Below are 18,832 nucleotides of genomic sequence, written 5' to 3' on the forward strand. Positions count from 1 at the left end.
ACTACGGTTTAACGCCAATAAACTAGGAAAGATATAAATGCTTGCTGTTATGCTATTATCGGAAGAGCAAAATTGTACAAATTATCAAACCTAGAAATAATATCTGAACTAACGTAAACATGCGTTAATTATAAATTATCAATCTGTATCGCTTCATAAAGGCACGAAGAGCTGAAGTCTAAGCTTCCACAATAATATTCTGGATTCAATAATGCAAGCACATAACTCAGCAAAAACCACTTTTCTCATGGCCAAACCTCGTCAATAAAGCGACAACAAATCCGTGTCTATTACCAGCGCACTGAAAAGAGAAAGCTCTTAGCTCTTAACACATCGGCTGAAAATGAACGGGCCTCACACATAGATGGCGCTAGTTTTATTGAATTAACCTCATTTTCAGGTAGTACTAACCTTCAAAAGACAGCTGGTCAAATTACATGATTTTGTTATTTTAAAAACTTTTGTTGTTTTAAAAACTTTTGTTATTTTAAAAACAATGCATGATAAACAATTTCGTTTTTTAAATTTACACTACTTCTTGATGGAAAAAAATAACGTCCAAGCAAAGCAGGTGTTATGAGGATTCAGCATCATCAGAAACCACAATAAAACGTTGGTTTGCTGACTTCAAACGTGGGCGTAGAGACACCAATGATGCAAAACCACCACGCCCCAGAAAACATCAAAAAAATCCACAAAATCGTTCTGAACAATCGAAAAATGAAGTTGCGTGATATAGCTAACAACGTAAGAATTTCAAAAGAACGTGTTGGCTTTATGTTGTATGAACATTTGTCCATGAGAAAGATCTGCTCAAAGTGGGTGCCGCGCTTGCTGACTGTTGACCAACAACACGAACCTGTAAACGTAATAAACCGGAATTTCCACTCGAGTGAAGAGGTCATCACTGAAACTGAGGCCAATTTTGAGGCAAAAGACCAATTGTATTACAAAAGTGGTATTGAAATGTTAGAGCGGCGCTGAAATGATTGGTTTGCTCTTGATGAAGATTATTTGATGAATAAAGCCAATTTTGAACATAACCATGTTTTCTTTGTTCGGCCCAGTTATTTACAGTCCATGTGTTATTACTTTAATGCACCTTCTTTTCATATATGGTAATTTTTAAATTCCAAAGCGAGGTGGCATTCTTACTTTGTATTTATTATTGAAGTAATCACCACTTGCGCCTAAAAGCGCATAACAAATTTTCTGCTACCGTCGACATCAAAAGCAGTAATCGAAAGCCGGTTAAAAGTAGCGCCTAAAATCGTGTAATTTTTTATATTATTAAATACTAACATAGCGAACTGATCGTATAATTGATTCACCGCCACTGTTACAACTGATGTTGCAAAATAACTGTTTATAAAGCGTATAAATAAGTATATAATATTATGTATGAATATATATGTATGTAATATTATAATATAATCAGAAGTTAAATAAATATTCAGAGAGAATTGTTGTGGTTACTTCGTCATGAGCATTTTGAAGTAAATAAAATATCTTCTACACTGAGAACAATACTTGTTCGTTCGTTATATTTGAATGCTGCTGTCTTATTGAAAATTTTAAAAATGAACGCTCGCAACAGCGTTATAATGTTGAATAGAAGGAGGCTTCCTTCATTAAAAATAAAATTAAAATGGGATAACCGGTTGAAAACCAAACTAATTGTTTACGCTTAAGTATTATACCAGTTGTTCTATGATTCAACGACATCTATATTGATCTATATTGCTCTTAAGGAACTTAATTTAATGGCTTCGGCGACTATAAATTTATGTTCGCTGCTGGAGACCACACATAGTTTATTTTTAATAAAAACACAACAATAATTTTTTTTTTCACACAATGTACGTTTTGCTTTTGCTCAAACGTTTTTTATTCAACTTTTCCAAATTGTTTGCAATATGTATCAGCTTTTTTGTTTATTTTTTTGTCTTTGCATACATAAATACATATATAATTTATTATGTGTAAAAGTAATACTTCCGTTTTTTGGCCTTTACTTCAGAAACTTGCTGTAACTGTATAAGTATAGCATGGTCTGTGTAGTAGAATTTTATATAATTTAAAAAAACATATGTATGTATAATTCATAATAGACTTTCGAAAATCTTAGCATATATAATATACACACATCTAAAACTTGTTTGGCAATATGCAATAATTATTTATCCTCAAATACGTTCTTTAAAATTTATGGACAGATTCTAATAGTTATAGTTATTTAATATCTTGCTTTAAAATCAGTGTTTCTGCGTTTTTCTTTCGCTCAAAATTTTTTGTTTATTTGGTAAATCTTGTACATTTATATAAACAGCCAACTTTTATTATCATATCAACATTGTCCAATATACTTTTCAATTAAATATACATGCATATGTACATACATTTGGGAAATATATTTCTTGGACATTTAATTTAAAACAGTGTTTTTAAATAAATCTTTATTTAACACCAGCAATTCCAATAAGCGTTAAAACTGTGTGTCAACAATAGCTGTTTTTCTGTGTACGCATATTTTCGTAGCCGCCTGTAATTGTCTCCATAAACTGTTAAATTCGTTTCGTGATTCTACTGCTCACATTTATTGAGTGTTCATTTTTTCCAATGTAATACATTTGGTTAAAATATTTGATTTTGTTTTTATTTTAATTCTTGCTGCTCATAGTACGTTCACTTTTCGCTACAAACGCGTGTTTAAGCAGAGAATGTATATGAATAATTCATTTACATTCTCTGGTTTAGGACTTTATGTTCATGAAAGCATGTCAAAAGTGCAACAGTAACAGGAGTTTGCAATGATGTACTGTCAAAGAAGCAACATTGTTTGTATTTTCATAAACTCTAACTAAACCTAACAACACAGTGTCTGATAAACTCGAGTTTGTCTCGTAAAGTGAACGTAATTTACTTGCATTCTTGAACATTTGTTTTTTTTCAATTTTCAATTACAGCTGGAGTTGTTTGTATTTTTGTGAATTTTTGAATTAACATATATTCGTTTTTTAAAAGCTCAATTTCAGCCATAGTTGTAAACCAACTTTCCTACTTTTAATATTTAAAAAATTTCTAATTTTCTGCTCTTAGTTATTAAACTTAATTACTAAAATAAATTTAAAATTGCTCTGTAGGCTTAAAGTAGTTTGGGAATAATTTAAAAATAATTTGCAGGAATAGTCTAAAAAAACGCTCACTAGCAGCTTGGAGGATACTAAATAATTATTTATTGCAAAGCATTGATTTTTTACGAGCAATTTTATTTTTGCATTTACTTTTGTTTATGCATGTGTAAATAATTATTTTTAACTGTTTGTGTGTGTTTATAAAGTATGTCTTTAAAAGTTTAAAAATAAAACTTTCAAACATTTGTTGTTTTACTAATAAAACCTATGCATAAACATATCCCGATAATAAATCGAAATAAAATTATAATTATGATAATAGTAAATTCGCGCGTGCAACAACAAAACATATTAATATAACACTGTAAACAAGAATTAATGGTAAATGGACAAAATGACGCATAAACAATTGATTAATTGACGACTTTTTTCGATTAAATAACGGCTTCTCGTATATCACGTCGACCTATTGGCAAACGGGTGAGTCATAAACCAGCGCAAATTTTGCTTTCCTACATTTCAAACCAACTCCTAATTGACATTGAAAGCACTTATATTCATTTGAAACCATAATTAGGCAACTAAAGAGTTATCGCTTATGAAACGATTACACAAATAGCGCTGATATTGGCATTGCTCACATCACTGCAATTTTCTCTCAACTAATATTAACTTATTTTTTTTCTAAATCTACCGCTAATTGCGCTTATGACTTTCCACTACAATTAAAGCTGTATATATGGAAGAAACTATTTTAATTAAATATTAATCAATAACGTTGTAATTTAATTTTAGGCGAAAAAAAATTAAATTATTTGCAATAAAAGCGGCTTGCGCGGCAGACAAATGAATACGATCAGTCAATTCTTTACAAAAAAAAAATTCCTTGCTTTTATACACACACCATTACACCAACAATCATTCCATCACCGATATACGCGTGGTATGTCCATGTGTCATTTTGTCGCCGCCATTATCAACAAATCGAATCGACCGATAACTGATCTTGTTTGATCGATAATCGTCGACCACTTGATGGTGTCTTCTTGATGTTGCCGCCATTACTTCTATCTTGATTGTTATTGTTGTTATTATTATATGTAGTACTCGCCGTTGCTGGTGAGAGTGTATTTGGCGTGGTGGTGGGATTAATGGTGAGATTATTGGTGCTGCTGCTGCTGCTGCTGCCGGAATTGGTTTTCTCATTAATACTATGTAGATTTGTGGAGAGTGCCAACGAGGGTATTTGTATCGCGGAGCCGCCAACTGTAAACGAGGGTGGCACATAGTGATAGTTACCGTTTGTGCTACCGCCACCACAATTCAACGGTTGCATTTCCTCGGCAAGCACCCCATTGGGGATGGAATTGTTGCGTGTTTGCAGACGTGAGTCCAACGACTCGTCGCTGTTTGGATCTAAACGATCCACTGATATGGTGGATGGTATGTGCATAAGACCGGCGGAAAAGGCGCGTTCTGCAAATGTATGTAAAATAAAGAATTAGTTTCGTAAGTGAACTTCAAACACTTTAACTACAAACTGGCATTGCTTGCAAAATAATTTTTGAATTTGCGTTTTTCCACTCACCTAAGCCCAACTTGGAATTTTTAGCATATTCGGCCTTCACATCATCCAGTTGTTTGGCGCTACAAAGTGGTGTATCTACATCATAAGTGTTATTGAATAGGGTGTAGTCCACTTCGTATTCGCCCGTTTCTTTACGAAACGACACCACATTCACAAAACGATGACCCCAGAGTATCTCCGAAGGCAGGTAACTGCTGCGCGCCTGTGTTGTCATGCCAGTGGACTCTATGACGCCCTCTATAACGAATATATTTTATACGATTAAATAGAACTACATAATTTTAAATTGTTAAGCATGCTCACCTAACATACAAACAACCTCAAAGCGTTCCTTTAACATGTCCGACGCGGAAAGCATGTACAACGGACTGTTACGATCGATTTTGTGCACAATCGTTGTGGGCCAAATAAACATTAGCCGGTCTTCGCCACCATCTGCGCCGACTGTCAGCTCTTGCTGATAGAACGGTAATATTTCGCCCTCTTTAGTAATCTGAAAAATACAATTCAAGAAATTTTAATTTGTATACAGTTATTGTAACAGTTTACAAAAGCGAATGCCAACCTTCTTTCTAATGATCTGCGCCCGCACGTGCGCCTCAATAATATGACTCTTTCGCATATCACCCACCCGGAACATCAGACATGGCACCCCATCCCGATGACAAATCACAGCATTTCGCGAGAAGAGCAACGTTTGTGCGCGCTTCTTGGGACGCGACAATTTCGCAAACACAATACCAACCATAAATGCTTGTATGAAAACACCCAAAATACATTGCAGACACATTATGAATATCGCCTCTGGGCACTCCTCCGTCACGAAGCGATTTCCATAGCCTATTGTCGTTTGCGTTTCCACCGAATAGAGAAATGCCGAAACAAAGCTACGCACCTCCGTCACACACATGCGATGCGTTACATTTACATTGCGTTCGGGAAAGAAATCACGATTGTAAATATATTCGAAATCGCCATGCGCATAAGCGATCACCCACCAAACGAACGCAAATAACGCCCACGAGATGAGAAAACTGAGCGCAAATACGAGCATGGTCCAACGCCATTGAGCATCGACCAGGGTGGTGAAGATATCCTGAAAGGAGAGAATATATTGTTTTGTCAAGTGAATTATTAATTGATATACATACATATATAAGTTTGTATATTAAAATGTAGTTATCTAGTTTTATTATTAAAAAATAAAAATAATTTACTAGCTCAGAAACTCAACTTTTTTTCGTAAACTAAATTAACAAAATTTTAAATTTTATAAGTTATTATTACTTGTTATTTACTTTATTATTTTGACTACTAAATTGATATCTATTTATACCTGATGTCATAAAAGAATGCTAGCACCACACTTTGGCCAGACCTATAACCTATATCCATATCCTTAAATCGAGAGTATTTCTCAGCAAGCCTTTAAGATGCCAAAATGATTTTAACAACATGGAACAGCATGTCATCAGTCCCGCGTTTAAAAGGAAACATTAACGGACCACTAAGTATACCGAACTTATCTCTAATGAAGTTCTTATAGCGAATGTTATTTGAATTCTTTTATAGACCTTGAAACCCTTTTCTAACGCGAATAGAATTTTGATAACCTGAGCGGTTTGCGTTTAATTATATAAAACCAAGCTCTTTCCTACAAGATATACAAGGATATCTGCGAACTTGAAACATTTTTAAAATTTAAGTAGTTTTCATTAAATTAGTTTTTCACCATTTTTAAATACAATAAATATCAGTACAGAGTAAAATAATTTAAATGTTCTACTAATATTCCAATTGCCAATATGGCATTTTTGCCAAAAATTGTGTTTTTTTTTTTGAAATTTTTAAAGTTTAGTTCCCAGATTAGAGAACAGAAATGAGTCTGGCATATTTTGGAATTAAATAAATATAAATTACTGAAGTGCATATAAGTAATGAGTAGTTTTTAATAATTTAACTGGGAGTTATATTCAATTTTTGTTGTTGTTTTTTATATAAATTTTTTTCATTCTTCTTTTATGGGATTTTTCCCAGCACTCACCTGCAGATACCTGCGTCGCCGTTTCGCCACATTGCCTTGTACCACATTACACTCGCCATGCTTGAAGATAACACGTTTCCGCACACGCCGTGAACTGAAACGTGTCTGTCGATACCTGCAATGACAGATAAGCAGAGACACAAAAAGTTAAAATCCAAGTTATTTAATGCGTAAGTTAGGAAAAATGCACATAAATCAATGCTTAAGTGTGCACTTAAGTACAACAACAGTACAAGTATAGCAAGGGTATTAGTCGCCAAAAAGCCACCGTAGGCAAGCAGGATTAGTTTAAAAAGGCATCTTTGGTTTGGTTTTTGTTTAACTATCTATGGCAAAGGAAATTTTAAATGAGTTAAAAACAAAAAATTGTAAACAGACGTGTCGGCTTTTGCTTTCAATAACGGCAAATTAGTCGAAAAATATGAATTAAAAAATAAAATGTTTTTCAAATAGAAATACAATAGAAAGAAAACGAGTATTTCTGGGAGATGTAATCTACATTCATTAAAAGCAAAGAAGTTTGCATGGAAACTGCTGATGTCTCACATATGAAGTTTGTGATTAATTTCCTTAATGAATTGGCACTCAAAAGTAATGTTACCGTTAAGCTAGCTTGCATTGAATGCTCATTATTTGCTCTAATTTTAATTTGTATTTTGCATATGCACTTAGGGTACATATACATATATTTATTTAATTCTATAATATACTGGCTGCGATATAAATATTTACACATTTGGCGCCTTTCATACGTTATGCAAGCACTATTTAATCAATAAATATTAATTAGAAAATAAATAAGCAAGCATAACTTGATTACTATTAAGACGAAGGTACATAAATACTTAAAAATTCAAGAGATTATACAAGTAAATAAAATTTTCATAGAGAAAAAAAAACTACATAGATTGCTTTGTAAGCAAAGAGAATATACTGAAGGGTTATCATTTACATACATATATGTATGTACACATATTTTGTGTAGAATGTGGCAATATGAGATATATTCAATCAGTTGCTGTCTTTTGAAATGTAGTGATATTTCGGAATAAATTATTTTATAAACTTTAGAACTTTGAACTGCAAAAATACAGTAAAGAAATATATTTATACTCTAAACAGAAGCTACTCATTTGCGGAAAGACCGATATCAGACTATTGCATATGAAAATGTGTGAAAATGGACTACAAACATGTCTACTTCCCATATAACACATTTTCAAATGCCATATAATTATTTTACTTTACAGTATGTAATCATCAATAAAGTTATCTCAAGTAGTAAATTTAAGGTGTGCCATCTCAAGACTAAAAATTCTCAAAATCAGACCATAGCTTTTCAAGCCACCCTATATGTGTTTAATGACTTTCCAGCTGAAATTGAAGCCGATGTAGTGATTCTCAATTTTTCAGCTAACTTTAAACCGTAAAATGAAAATATTTACATACGCATTATTAAACATAATTAATACAAGTTAAACCAATCAATTTACCACAACAAACTTTGTATCGGCAGACAAATGATTAGCACAATACACAGCAGTAGAAGCAACATTTATGCAAGGAAATTACAAGATTTGCTGGACAAAACCGCAAGTATTTTACATCAAATCAATTTTTTACATTTTTATGCGGCAAAGTGTCTTTAAATTAAGAAAAGCGATAAGTCATCTTTATTTTATTTTCAATATGCTTTTATTTGGGTTATTTTCTTCTTTTCTTTTTTTTATATAGTATTTCCTTCTTTTCATTCACAACTTTTCCACTAAAATTTTTAATTTTTCGTAATTTCAATTGTGTTACTGTTTATTTTTTTGCTTTGTTTTATGAACTATAGAATTTTGTTAAATTTCAATTTTTAATTCATACTCATATTATTTTTATTTATAAATATTTTTCACGTTCACTTCTCACAGTTTGGACCTTTTCCATTCCTTCAAAGTCACACTTCTTTCGATTTCCAAGCTCAAGCTGAGATATATGAACTTTGTTTAGAATAAGCTAACAAAAGAGGATGCGAAAAAAGCATTATGCACAATACAAAGCGCGGTCAAGGACAGTAGAACGTGGACTGTAGAAAATATATTCTAGATTGGATATTATTTTTTTATTTCACAGTAAAAATACGTTTTCATTACTTTTTAATGATATTTTATTTTCTAAATCACTTATTTAGCAAGTAAGAGTAAAAATTTCTAATATTTTCTACAACGGAAACAAAATTTTAATTTTCGTTATTTCACTTAAAATGATTTGTAACGTCAGTCTTTACAAATTTCTTTGTCCGTATGCCTCAAATAGAACTTATTCCAATGAATAAGAATTTTGTGAACGCCGCTGTCAACAACTACAACAACATCTTTGGTTAGCAATTTAACAACTAAACACTTCCAAGTGCGGTTCCATAACTTTTAATGCACACAGTGTAGAGCGAAGAAGACTAACGGGGCATTTCCACAGATAATAATTGTTGCCGTACAATTGTCAAATTTAACGCTAATGTCGTTTTCAATATTTTTGTTGGCAAAATTTAAATTTTCGAAAGTTCGACGGGCAGACATATTCAAGAGAACCGTTTAAAAATTAGATGATTATGAAGCGAACAGAAAAACTAGAAAATGTATTTATTATATATATTTTTTGAAATATTTAGGACTTCAACAATTTTATCGGAACAGCCATATATGTGTTCGATAGCTGAACTAAAATGTTTCAATCCTCTATATTTTGTTGAAATTTGTTTTTTAGTTTTCTTTTTAAATTCCACTTTGCTAAATTGCATGCACATCAGCCACACATCAGTCACTTATCAGGGCAATTGTTTGAATAACTTATGGTTAAGCAATATTAGCAATAAAAATATTTAGACAGCACTCATTGCCTGTCGAAATACCCGTTTATATAAATCAAAATAATAATAACAACCACAGCCACGATAGCAACAGAGCTCGACTTATACCCGGGTTGTGTTTGTGTTTTGAGCCGTTCCGTCTTCACCTTCTATGATTTTCAATATGTCATGTGTGTAAATAGTGATAACAAATGTATTATTGTTAATATTATTGTTGTAACATTGTGGTTTGTGCTGTTTCATTACTTTGAAAAATACGACTGATTCCCTGAGACGTGCATTCACTCATTAGTATGAATGCTTATTATCTGCAACTCCTCTGTTGGGCGACTCGAGTAGGTCAATTTGTTGTATTACTTTTCTTTTCATTTTCTCTAGTTCTTGTACGTTTCATTTACGCGGTACACACAAATATTTTTCACAGGCTAAGTTTTATCCTTATTCAACATTTCTGAAATATATCTGTTATATTTACATATTCACATACTACATACAAAGCATAACATAGATGATAAAATTCAAATTCGAAATGAAAATAAATCGAAAACCAAATTACAATACATAGCAGTGGACTGCTACAAAGCAAAGCGTATGGTCACCCCTTCCCTACAAACTATGAGAGGCGGCAACAAAAGTCTTCCTGTGTGAACCGGCAGTTAGCCAATTATTTACTCCGCTCATGGCTCACATTTTATGTTTTAACGCTTATCAGCAGCGTCCAGCTGCTTAGGCTGAGTATTTGTAATCTTGCTACATGCTATGCTATCTCTTAAGCTGTTAAGCCTACAAACTTTAAAAATAGTAGGATTTAGTTAAATAAGCTATATGTATGCTCATGTTAATTATTACTAGTACTTCTGGAATATTTGGGCTACACAGTTGCTTTTGCTTTGTTCTTCTCTGAAGGATTCAACATGTTTCATACGTAACCCTGAGGTAAATTTATAACCACGTAATTAAAATGAACATTGCATTATCGTTTTAACATTTATGGTAAATTGTTTTTTTAAAACCAACCAGCCGTGCTATATAACATTTTTCAAATTTAACGGTAAAGCGACGCATTTGCAAATCCACCACCTCTTATGACCTAACCAGAAAAAAAGTAAACTTCGGTTGCACGGAAGCTACAATTTAATTGACTGATATATGATATACTTGTAATGATCTGATCTGAACGATTTCTTTGGAGAATACATTGTTGCTTTAAACAATAACTAGTGCCAAATTTCGGGAAGATACCTCGCCAAATGAAAGAGTTTCCATGCAAGCACATTATTCCGAACGTTCAGGTTGTATGGCAGCTATATGCTATAGTGGTCCAATATCGGCCGTTCCGACAAATGTACAGCTTCTTAGTGATAAAAGGAAATTTCAGATCGATATCTCAAAAACTGAGAGACTAGTTTGTATTATACATTATACAAACAGACGGACGGGCATGGCTAAATCAACTCAGCTCATTATGCTGATCATTTTTTATATATAAATTTGATAGGTCTCCGACGTTTCCTTCTGGGTGTTACAAACTTCGTGGCAAACTTAAAATACCCTGTTCAGGGTATAAAAAGTTGAGTAAAATTTTCATGCCTTAAATCAAAGGCTTAAGATATACAGGTATGCATGTTGATATATGGGCTTATTATAAGCATATATATCGGCAGGGATATGCAGTCATTACAAAAAAATAGAAAACTGTGCGTCATTTAAAGATAAAAATGCTAGTTTAGCAAACTAAATCTCACAGTCGAGCACTAGATCTATTACTACACAGCTGTAAATATGAAGTTTTTATTGCTTGAGACATAAAATTAGAGTCGCAGTTCTGCGAAAAAATATAAATAGATAAATAAATAGTACCATGTTATAGGTTTTTTTTTATATTTTTATTATTATAATTTTTTTGCTCGACTTTGCCTTTTCGCCAGAAAAACCTAAGCCAATAGCAAACAAATAAATAAAAATATTGTTAAATTTAATAAGAAAGAACAGCGTGACAATAACAAAGACAAGTTTTGCTTGTTAGTTTTTTTTTCTACCAAAGCTTTGTTCGTTTATATATGAATTATAGCTTTTGTCTGCCGGCAAATTAGTTTATTAGCACGTAGCAGTGTGAAAGGTATTATAAGCACGCCACATATATCTACACTTTCATTCAAACAAAAGTACGAGTACATATCGACTACCAAGTTATTTGTTGCTAAATGCTACCCGGTGAATTAGTGGAACGTGACTCACACATGCTTCGTCATTAACGAGACCATCGCTTGTTTACATTTTATTGTGGCATTTTTTTTTTCTGCCGGTTCATTTTTTACTCAGCAAATACTTGGTGTCATTTCGAATGCTCCTAATTCGGTGCTAACAACACGTTTGTTGCTAATTTTGGTAACGGCGGTGCTTAAAAATAGCATCAAATACATGTGGACTAATTTGGCTATGACTGTAGATGCGAAGTTAAGTAGTACCAGAGAGTAACCATATGTATTTGTTGTTTATAAACAAAGTAAGGGGTTTATTTCAAATAAAAAAAATACAAGTTTAAAATTAAATTTTTTTCATAATAACAAAATATAATAATAATTATATATTAGCAATATTATTTTGAAATAAGTAAGTATCCGTTAAATATAACTAATTGAACCGTTCCAGTTGCTCCGCTGGAATTGCTGCATTTAGTAAGCATACTCGTACTTATTCATATATGATCAAATGAATGATACGAATGAAAGAAAAAAAATACTTTTTACATAAATAATCGGTATAATAGACTGTTCTTCCAGTGCCTTAAACTCGAGTTTATGGTTTTTTGGGTTTAATTATAATTTTATAGATATATTTTATAGAACATTCCTTTTGCGCTTTAAACTCGAGTAAGCATTAAGAAAGCATGTTTCCAATTTGACATTTTGTCAGTTTTTGATAATAAATTCTCACTTTAGTCAGATAAGCATTCATACTCCCAAATTTAGAAGCAAAACAACTTCATACACACCACACAATTGGGTTTAGGTCTCAGACAAATATGTTAAAGTCCATTATTGTAAGCAGGGTTAAATGTTAAACACCGAAATGAAAATTAAACTAGATTTTTTACTGCAACGGGATTTTATGTACCTTCAACTTCTCAAATAAGGAAAAATCAAACAAATAAGTAAGTATCAGTATAAAAAATTTAAAATATCTTTATACTTGTATACAATCTTATTCATAACATTCTAACAAACCTCGAAAATCATCGAAAATCGAAAACTTTATGACTTACGCCGTGATAAAAGCGAAGAATTACAAAAACGCTAAAAATAAATAATTACTAATTAATAATGAAAATACATTCATACACAGCTTTCTATAAACACCTTAAATTTACCGCTAAGCCTATCTACTCACTGATAAGACGTAGCGACGTTTTCTACATGTTTACAAAACACTGAAGGCTTTACGATCTTTATGATTCACAAAGCTAATAAAACGATAAATAAAGCTAAATACAACAACAATAAATGTATTAATTAGAGCAACGGCAACTGAATTATGCTAATTAGTTTAAAAAATGATAATATATCAGACTAACGTCGCAAGGTAGCGCGGTCGGTAACTAAGAAACTGCTGAGAACATAGAGATTGAAAGAAAACAAAAAAAAATATGAATAAATAAATAATACAGTACATTTTTCCAAAAAATTAAAATAAAAAAAATGCTGTAGTTGAGGTTCTAGGCTAATTTCACTAATTAAAAACGTTTTGAGGTGTTTGTGTTGAAATAATACATCTGCGATCTTCATTGCATAATACTAAAACATATGGAAGACAGGTAAATTTTGAGCACATGTCCATTTACATAATTTTGTATATTTAATATTTAAAAGTTTTTGAAATTTCACCAACAAGGCAAAAAAATCATCACCTCATCAGCGAACGACAGATATCAAACAAAATGACATATCTATTACTATTTTATATAGCACACTACTGCATATACATACAGTAGTACATAAATTAGTTGATACCTATTTATTAGTATGAACTTTTGTAAGCTTTAGAAATCAGTTCAAAGCTATGAGGTAAAAAAAGAATTATGCGCATTTAGGGTGAAACACGCCAACAAAACGTGCTGCTACCGAATCATACCCGACTGCTGAACCGCCTGCTATGATAGCTAGGCAAAGAAAAAGAAGAGCAAAATACACCAAAACGCTATTTATAAATTAAACAGACAAGAAATATTATTGTACAAGTATAATAAGTATGTGTAACAAAACAAAAATATGTTATTATAAATGCTGACAGACAACCAAAGCATACGGAAAAGACATGCCCACAGCTGTGTTATGTACATGAAAGGGAGAAAAAGGTTAAAACAATAAAAAAATTTAACCCTGTATACCCAAAGGGTTGTTGTACCGTATTTAATATGTTGGTAAATTCATACATACATACAGTCATACAAGGTCAGAGAGGTAGCGTATCCTTGAAACAATATAAAATGTTATTGCCTTCTTTAGAGAATTTATTAAATGTACTATATATGATTTTCAAGAGTTAAATTTTAAACTTAAATACATTTTGTTTAAATTTGTGTATTGTTTAGCTAGTTCTTGCGTTTAGTAACGAGTTTTATGAGAAGTTAAGCCTAAATGTAGGCAACGACTTTTTGATAACCTTCAAATACAAAATGTTGACTAGAATTGGGCGCATAACTACCTTAATTAAGTCCATTACTAAACTTAAATGTATCAATCAAAAGTATTCACTTTCAAGCGTACTTCTACTTGAAAAAAAATGTGTAAAACAGATATTAACCAATGAGAATGAAAAAGTTTTAGCGTTGACTTGCATCAGACTCACTTTGTATAACAAATATGCTCTATAACTAGTGCTAAACTATTAATATTGACAATATAACTCTCTCTATTCTCTATTATGTAAGTGTATTGACTTTTCTCACTTTATTAAGTTGCAAACAAAATAAACAAAAAACCGGTAATTAATTATTGCTAACAAAGTGGATTAAAATAAATCCATATAAACGGTTAGTAGGCAAAATTGGTATGGAATGTAATGAATGTTGAATGTAAATAGAGTTGTATAATTATATGTACATGTTTGTTAGCTTGTACTGGAAAATATACGCGCACTTCATCTCCAATACATATTTGGTGTGGCTTAAACGGCGATGTTGGTAACTCACTAATATATTTATACCCTGAACAGGGTATATAAAGTTTGCCATGAAGTTTGTAACACCCAGAAGGAAACATCGGAGACCCTATTAAATATGTATATGACTGACCAGCATGACGAGCTGAGTTGATTTAGCCATGTCCGTCTGTCTGTATATATACGATCTAGTCCCTCAGTTCTAAAGATATCGATCTGAAAGTTTTCACACGTGTTTTTCTTTCGAAGAAGCTGCACATTTGTCGCAACCGCCGACCTTACGGACCACTACAGCATATATCTGCCGTGCAAACGCAAAGATCAAAATTATTTTATATCTTCACGAAATTTTGCACGGATTATTGTATAAGTCAACGCTATAATCTCCGAATAATCGAATCACTATAGCATATACGTAGCTGCCAAGTAAAACTAAACGATCAAAATCAAGTTCTTGTATGGAATGTTTTGTATATGTGAAGGGTTTTATAGCTTCTGTGCCGCCGAAGTTAACTTTTTTTTCTGTTTTTTATTTCTATTTACAATTTGCCAATAGTTAAAGCGAATAATAAAATTCCTTACTGAAGTAATTGTTTACAAATAAATTACATGTAAGTAATGGCCTATAGTAGTCCTTTATTTTGGTATCGATTACATGCATAAATCAGTCAATTTTGCTGCAATATCTTCCAATTACCAATGAAATTAACAATATATTATTAAAACTTTTTTTTTAATTTTATATTTTTTATCCGACAGAAAAAAATGTATCTTATTTTAATGAAAAAGATTTATGTAATATTAAAAAAATATGTATTTAAACCTGTTATAAATACTCGACTCGATATGCATTATGTGAATGATCTTATAACCAATTTGATTGACTTTGTGGCTGCAATCTCGCATGCTATATATTTGGATATTTATTGCTACATACATATACATATGTATATGAATTGAAATAAATGTTTATGCAGCGCTTTTTAACATATGTGATGGAAATAAGCCGTTTTATTTACGAATATATAAATACCGGTCATTTAAGAGTATGTGTGCTGCATACATACATACTTATTATGCACTAATACCGCAGAGTATTTACAGAAACTTTTAGAAATACATTTGTTACCGTTGTTGTCAACCCAGTTGACGTTCAAATACATTGAAGCTAATCTGTGTATGCGAGTGTGCATTAATAGGTGATACATAGCTAAATGCACTTATATATATGTACATACAAGTATGTACAATGTAGAATCTAGGCCTGCATCCGCGTATATGTTGGCTATTTGCAGCCGTTGACGTCAATCGCTCTCAGTTTTAGCTATGATATCGTAAATATATACACGCGCGCTACTAAATATACATACATAGAATATTATATATATAATGTTTTTAAGTCTGCTAAATTCGTTATTTGCAACTGGTAAATTAGTGATTAATGCACGTCATAGATCTTTTGCTAGCGTCAATGTGGCACGTCATCACTGAATAAGCCCAGATTTAGAAATACATACGAATGTTCGATGCGACATTTCTCTGCGGTTGAGCTTAATGCTGGAGTTTTTATAAATGCCAATACTATATATCAATACAAAATATATTAATACAACACATAACTTATACAAGTATATCTTATAAATTTATTTTATAGCCTTCTTGATTCATACCACTAGTTCGTTCGACTCGCCGCTTTCGAAATTTTTATCACCGCTAAAGGATCACGGTGTGAAAAAAAACTGTTTTAATTATAAAGTGGTATCTGTTCAATTAAGCCTGAAACAAATGAACACCTGAAAGTATTTATCACTCTTAATACACGTTGTATCATAAACAATTAACAAGTGACTATTTTCAAACCATCTTAAATAACTTTACAAATTTTCTTAAAACAATCGAATGGAATATTCTAACCTGTTCACTTTATATAAGTTTTTAATATATAAGTGCATGTATTAATAAAGAATAATAACATCGTTTATTTTTTCATGTCCCATTATCTATTGTATAAGCATTTTCCTCTTTTATAAAAACATTATATTCAATTTTTTTTTTATTCATTAAATCGCATTTGATTAGCGTCATAAATTTGAATGTCATTTAATCATATATTCGTGAGTAATTCATGATAATTATTTAATTCAAAGCGCACAATCATTCATAAATGCAAATAGTTGTTGTAATAAAGGCAAACTTAAATTATAATTTCTGGTAAAAATTGGAAAAAAAAAATCAAATACACAGCACATCATTTACATATGTATGTGTTGGTTACAGTTAATCAACAATTAAAATAATTAGATGCGCCTTACAAAACACTGTACTTCCACACAGTACAATTAACAACTATTTGCCGCATGTGTAATTAAATATGACGACTTCATCGAAAAGCAGTTTTCAGCAACTGTCGTCAAGTGACACTTACTGGTCTTTTAGTGAGAATTTCAAAACAATAGAATATTTTATACATTCTATATAACTGTATGTGAGAAGTAATGCTCTTAATAAAATTTAATGTTATATTTTCGTCATATTTGCCTATATACAAGTAGTACATAAGCCATATAATATTTAAATATTTTGCTATCTTTCACAATCTGCCGAGAAAACTGACGGTAGGCAAAAAAAAATATTTTTTTCCACGCATTCATTTAGCGCAACGCAGGAAAGAAAAGCAGGTATGTATTTATACTGCTCATACGCATATATGGTACATATACATATGTACTTGTATGTATGTACACATAGCATATGCGAGCATATAAAAATCTGTGCCAAAGCTGGGCAAACTTTTGATTATAGTTGTACAGCTTAATGACTTAATGACAATACAGCTAATTGGAAAAATGCTCAAAAATAAAAATTCAATTATAAAATTAGAGATAGGAGTATAAACGAGCTTTAAAAGATAGCAGACAATTTGTAAATACAAGCGGCTGACATTTATAACACCCAGAAGCAAATGTTAGAGACCTTATAAAGTATATGATCTATTTACACGTCTGTACGCTATACGAGTATATGCGAACTTATGCGTCAGTCTTTGAGATATATATCCGAAATTTTACAATTACAGTACTAGAAGCTTTTTTAAGGATAATTGTCAGCTCTGCAAATTCCAATTCAGCTTTATTGTTAACAAAATGCCGCCACATGAATATCCAATTATTGGGATTCGAAAGGACTTACAACGGAATTTTGCAGGGCGCTGCAACACTTTTAAATTGGTTCAATCAATAAAATTGTTAAGATTAATCAATATGGACCATCAAATTATAGAGATATAAGAAGGCTTATATGTTTATGTACATGTATGTTGGCTTGTACTAGAAAATACCCATATGCGTACTTCATCTCCAATGTATATTTGGAATGGCTGAGTCCGTCTATATATATACGATCTAGTCTCTCAGTTTTAGAGACATCGTTCTGAAATTTCGCACCTGTCTTTTTCTTGCCAATAAGCCGTTATCGGATCACTATAGCATACAGCTGTCATACAAACTGAATAATCGAAATCAAGTGCTTGTATGGAAAACTATTTTATTTGACGAGATATCTTCACGAAATTTGGCATGGAATATGCCAAATATGCTTAATCAAGACAATAATGTAATCTTCGAAGAGATTTTTTAGATCGGAACCTTTTGTATTTGTGAAGGGTATTATAATTTCAGTGCAATCGAAGTTAACATTTTTTCTTGTTTTTAATTTTTTTTTTAATTCGCTCTTTTGATTTTCATTATATTTTACTCTTAATCGTTATATATTTTCATTAATATTTGTTTCCACTTTCTTTGTTTGCATTTTATTAAAACGTTCGCTGCAAGGCTAAAGGCGTATGACTTAGCTCAGCTGTTTTAAAGCGATCAGAAAATAAAAATTTGATAAATAAATATACACATGAATGCTATATAAATATTTATATAATTTCAAAGTCGCTATATACTGAGCATATTATGAATAATTATATATGTATGCACGAAAAAACAACAGAGTTTCTTTAACTTTCAGAAAAGCAAAAATATTTTTAATAAACGGATTTTTTAAAATAG

At 31.6% G+C, this 18,832-nt stretch overlaps 1 protein-coding gene across 6 annotated transcripts in view; it reads right to left on the reverse strand.

Annotated features, from left to right (window-relative positions):
- Nucleotides 1–2,261: 2,261 nt before the first annotated feature.
- Nucleotides 2,262–18,832, reverse strand: part of Irk1 (Inwardly rectifying potassium channel 1) — a 64,784-nt gene continuing 48,213 nt past the window's right edge. For 5 of the 6 annotated variants that reach the window (XM_014234573.3, XM_014234574.3, XM_014234579.3 and 2 more), the window contains 5 exons: nt 6,767–6,881; nt 5,288–5,818; nt 5,026–5,215; nt 4,723–4,959; nt 2,262–4,610 (listed from right to left, as the gene is read on the reverse strand). In XM_014234573.3, coding sequence (XP_014090048.2) covers nt 4,111–4,610; nt 4,723–4,959; nt 5,026–5,215; nt 5,288–5,818; nt 6,767–6,881 — 1,573 coding nt within the window. In that variant the 3' untranslated portion in view covers nt 2,262–4,110. Of the gene's footprint in view, nt 4,611–4,722; nt 4,960–5,025; nt 5,216–5,287; nt 5,819–6,766; nt 6,882–8,259; nt 8,418–18,832 lie in introns of those variants that run through there. The other variant, XM_014234578.3, reaches the window with a different exon arrangement.

Source organism: Bactrocera oleae, chromosome 2 (genome assembly GCF_042242935.1).
Source record: "Bactrocera oleae isolate idBacOlea1 chromosome 2, idBacOlea1, whole genome shotgun sequence".
Classification (NCBI taxonomy): domain Eukaryota; kingdom Metazoa; phylum Arthropoda; class Insecta; order Diptera; family Tephritidae; genus Bactrocera; species Bactrocera oleae.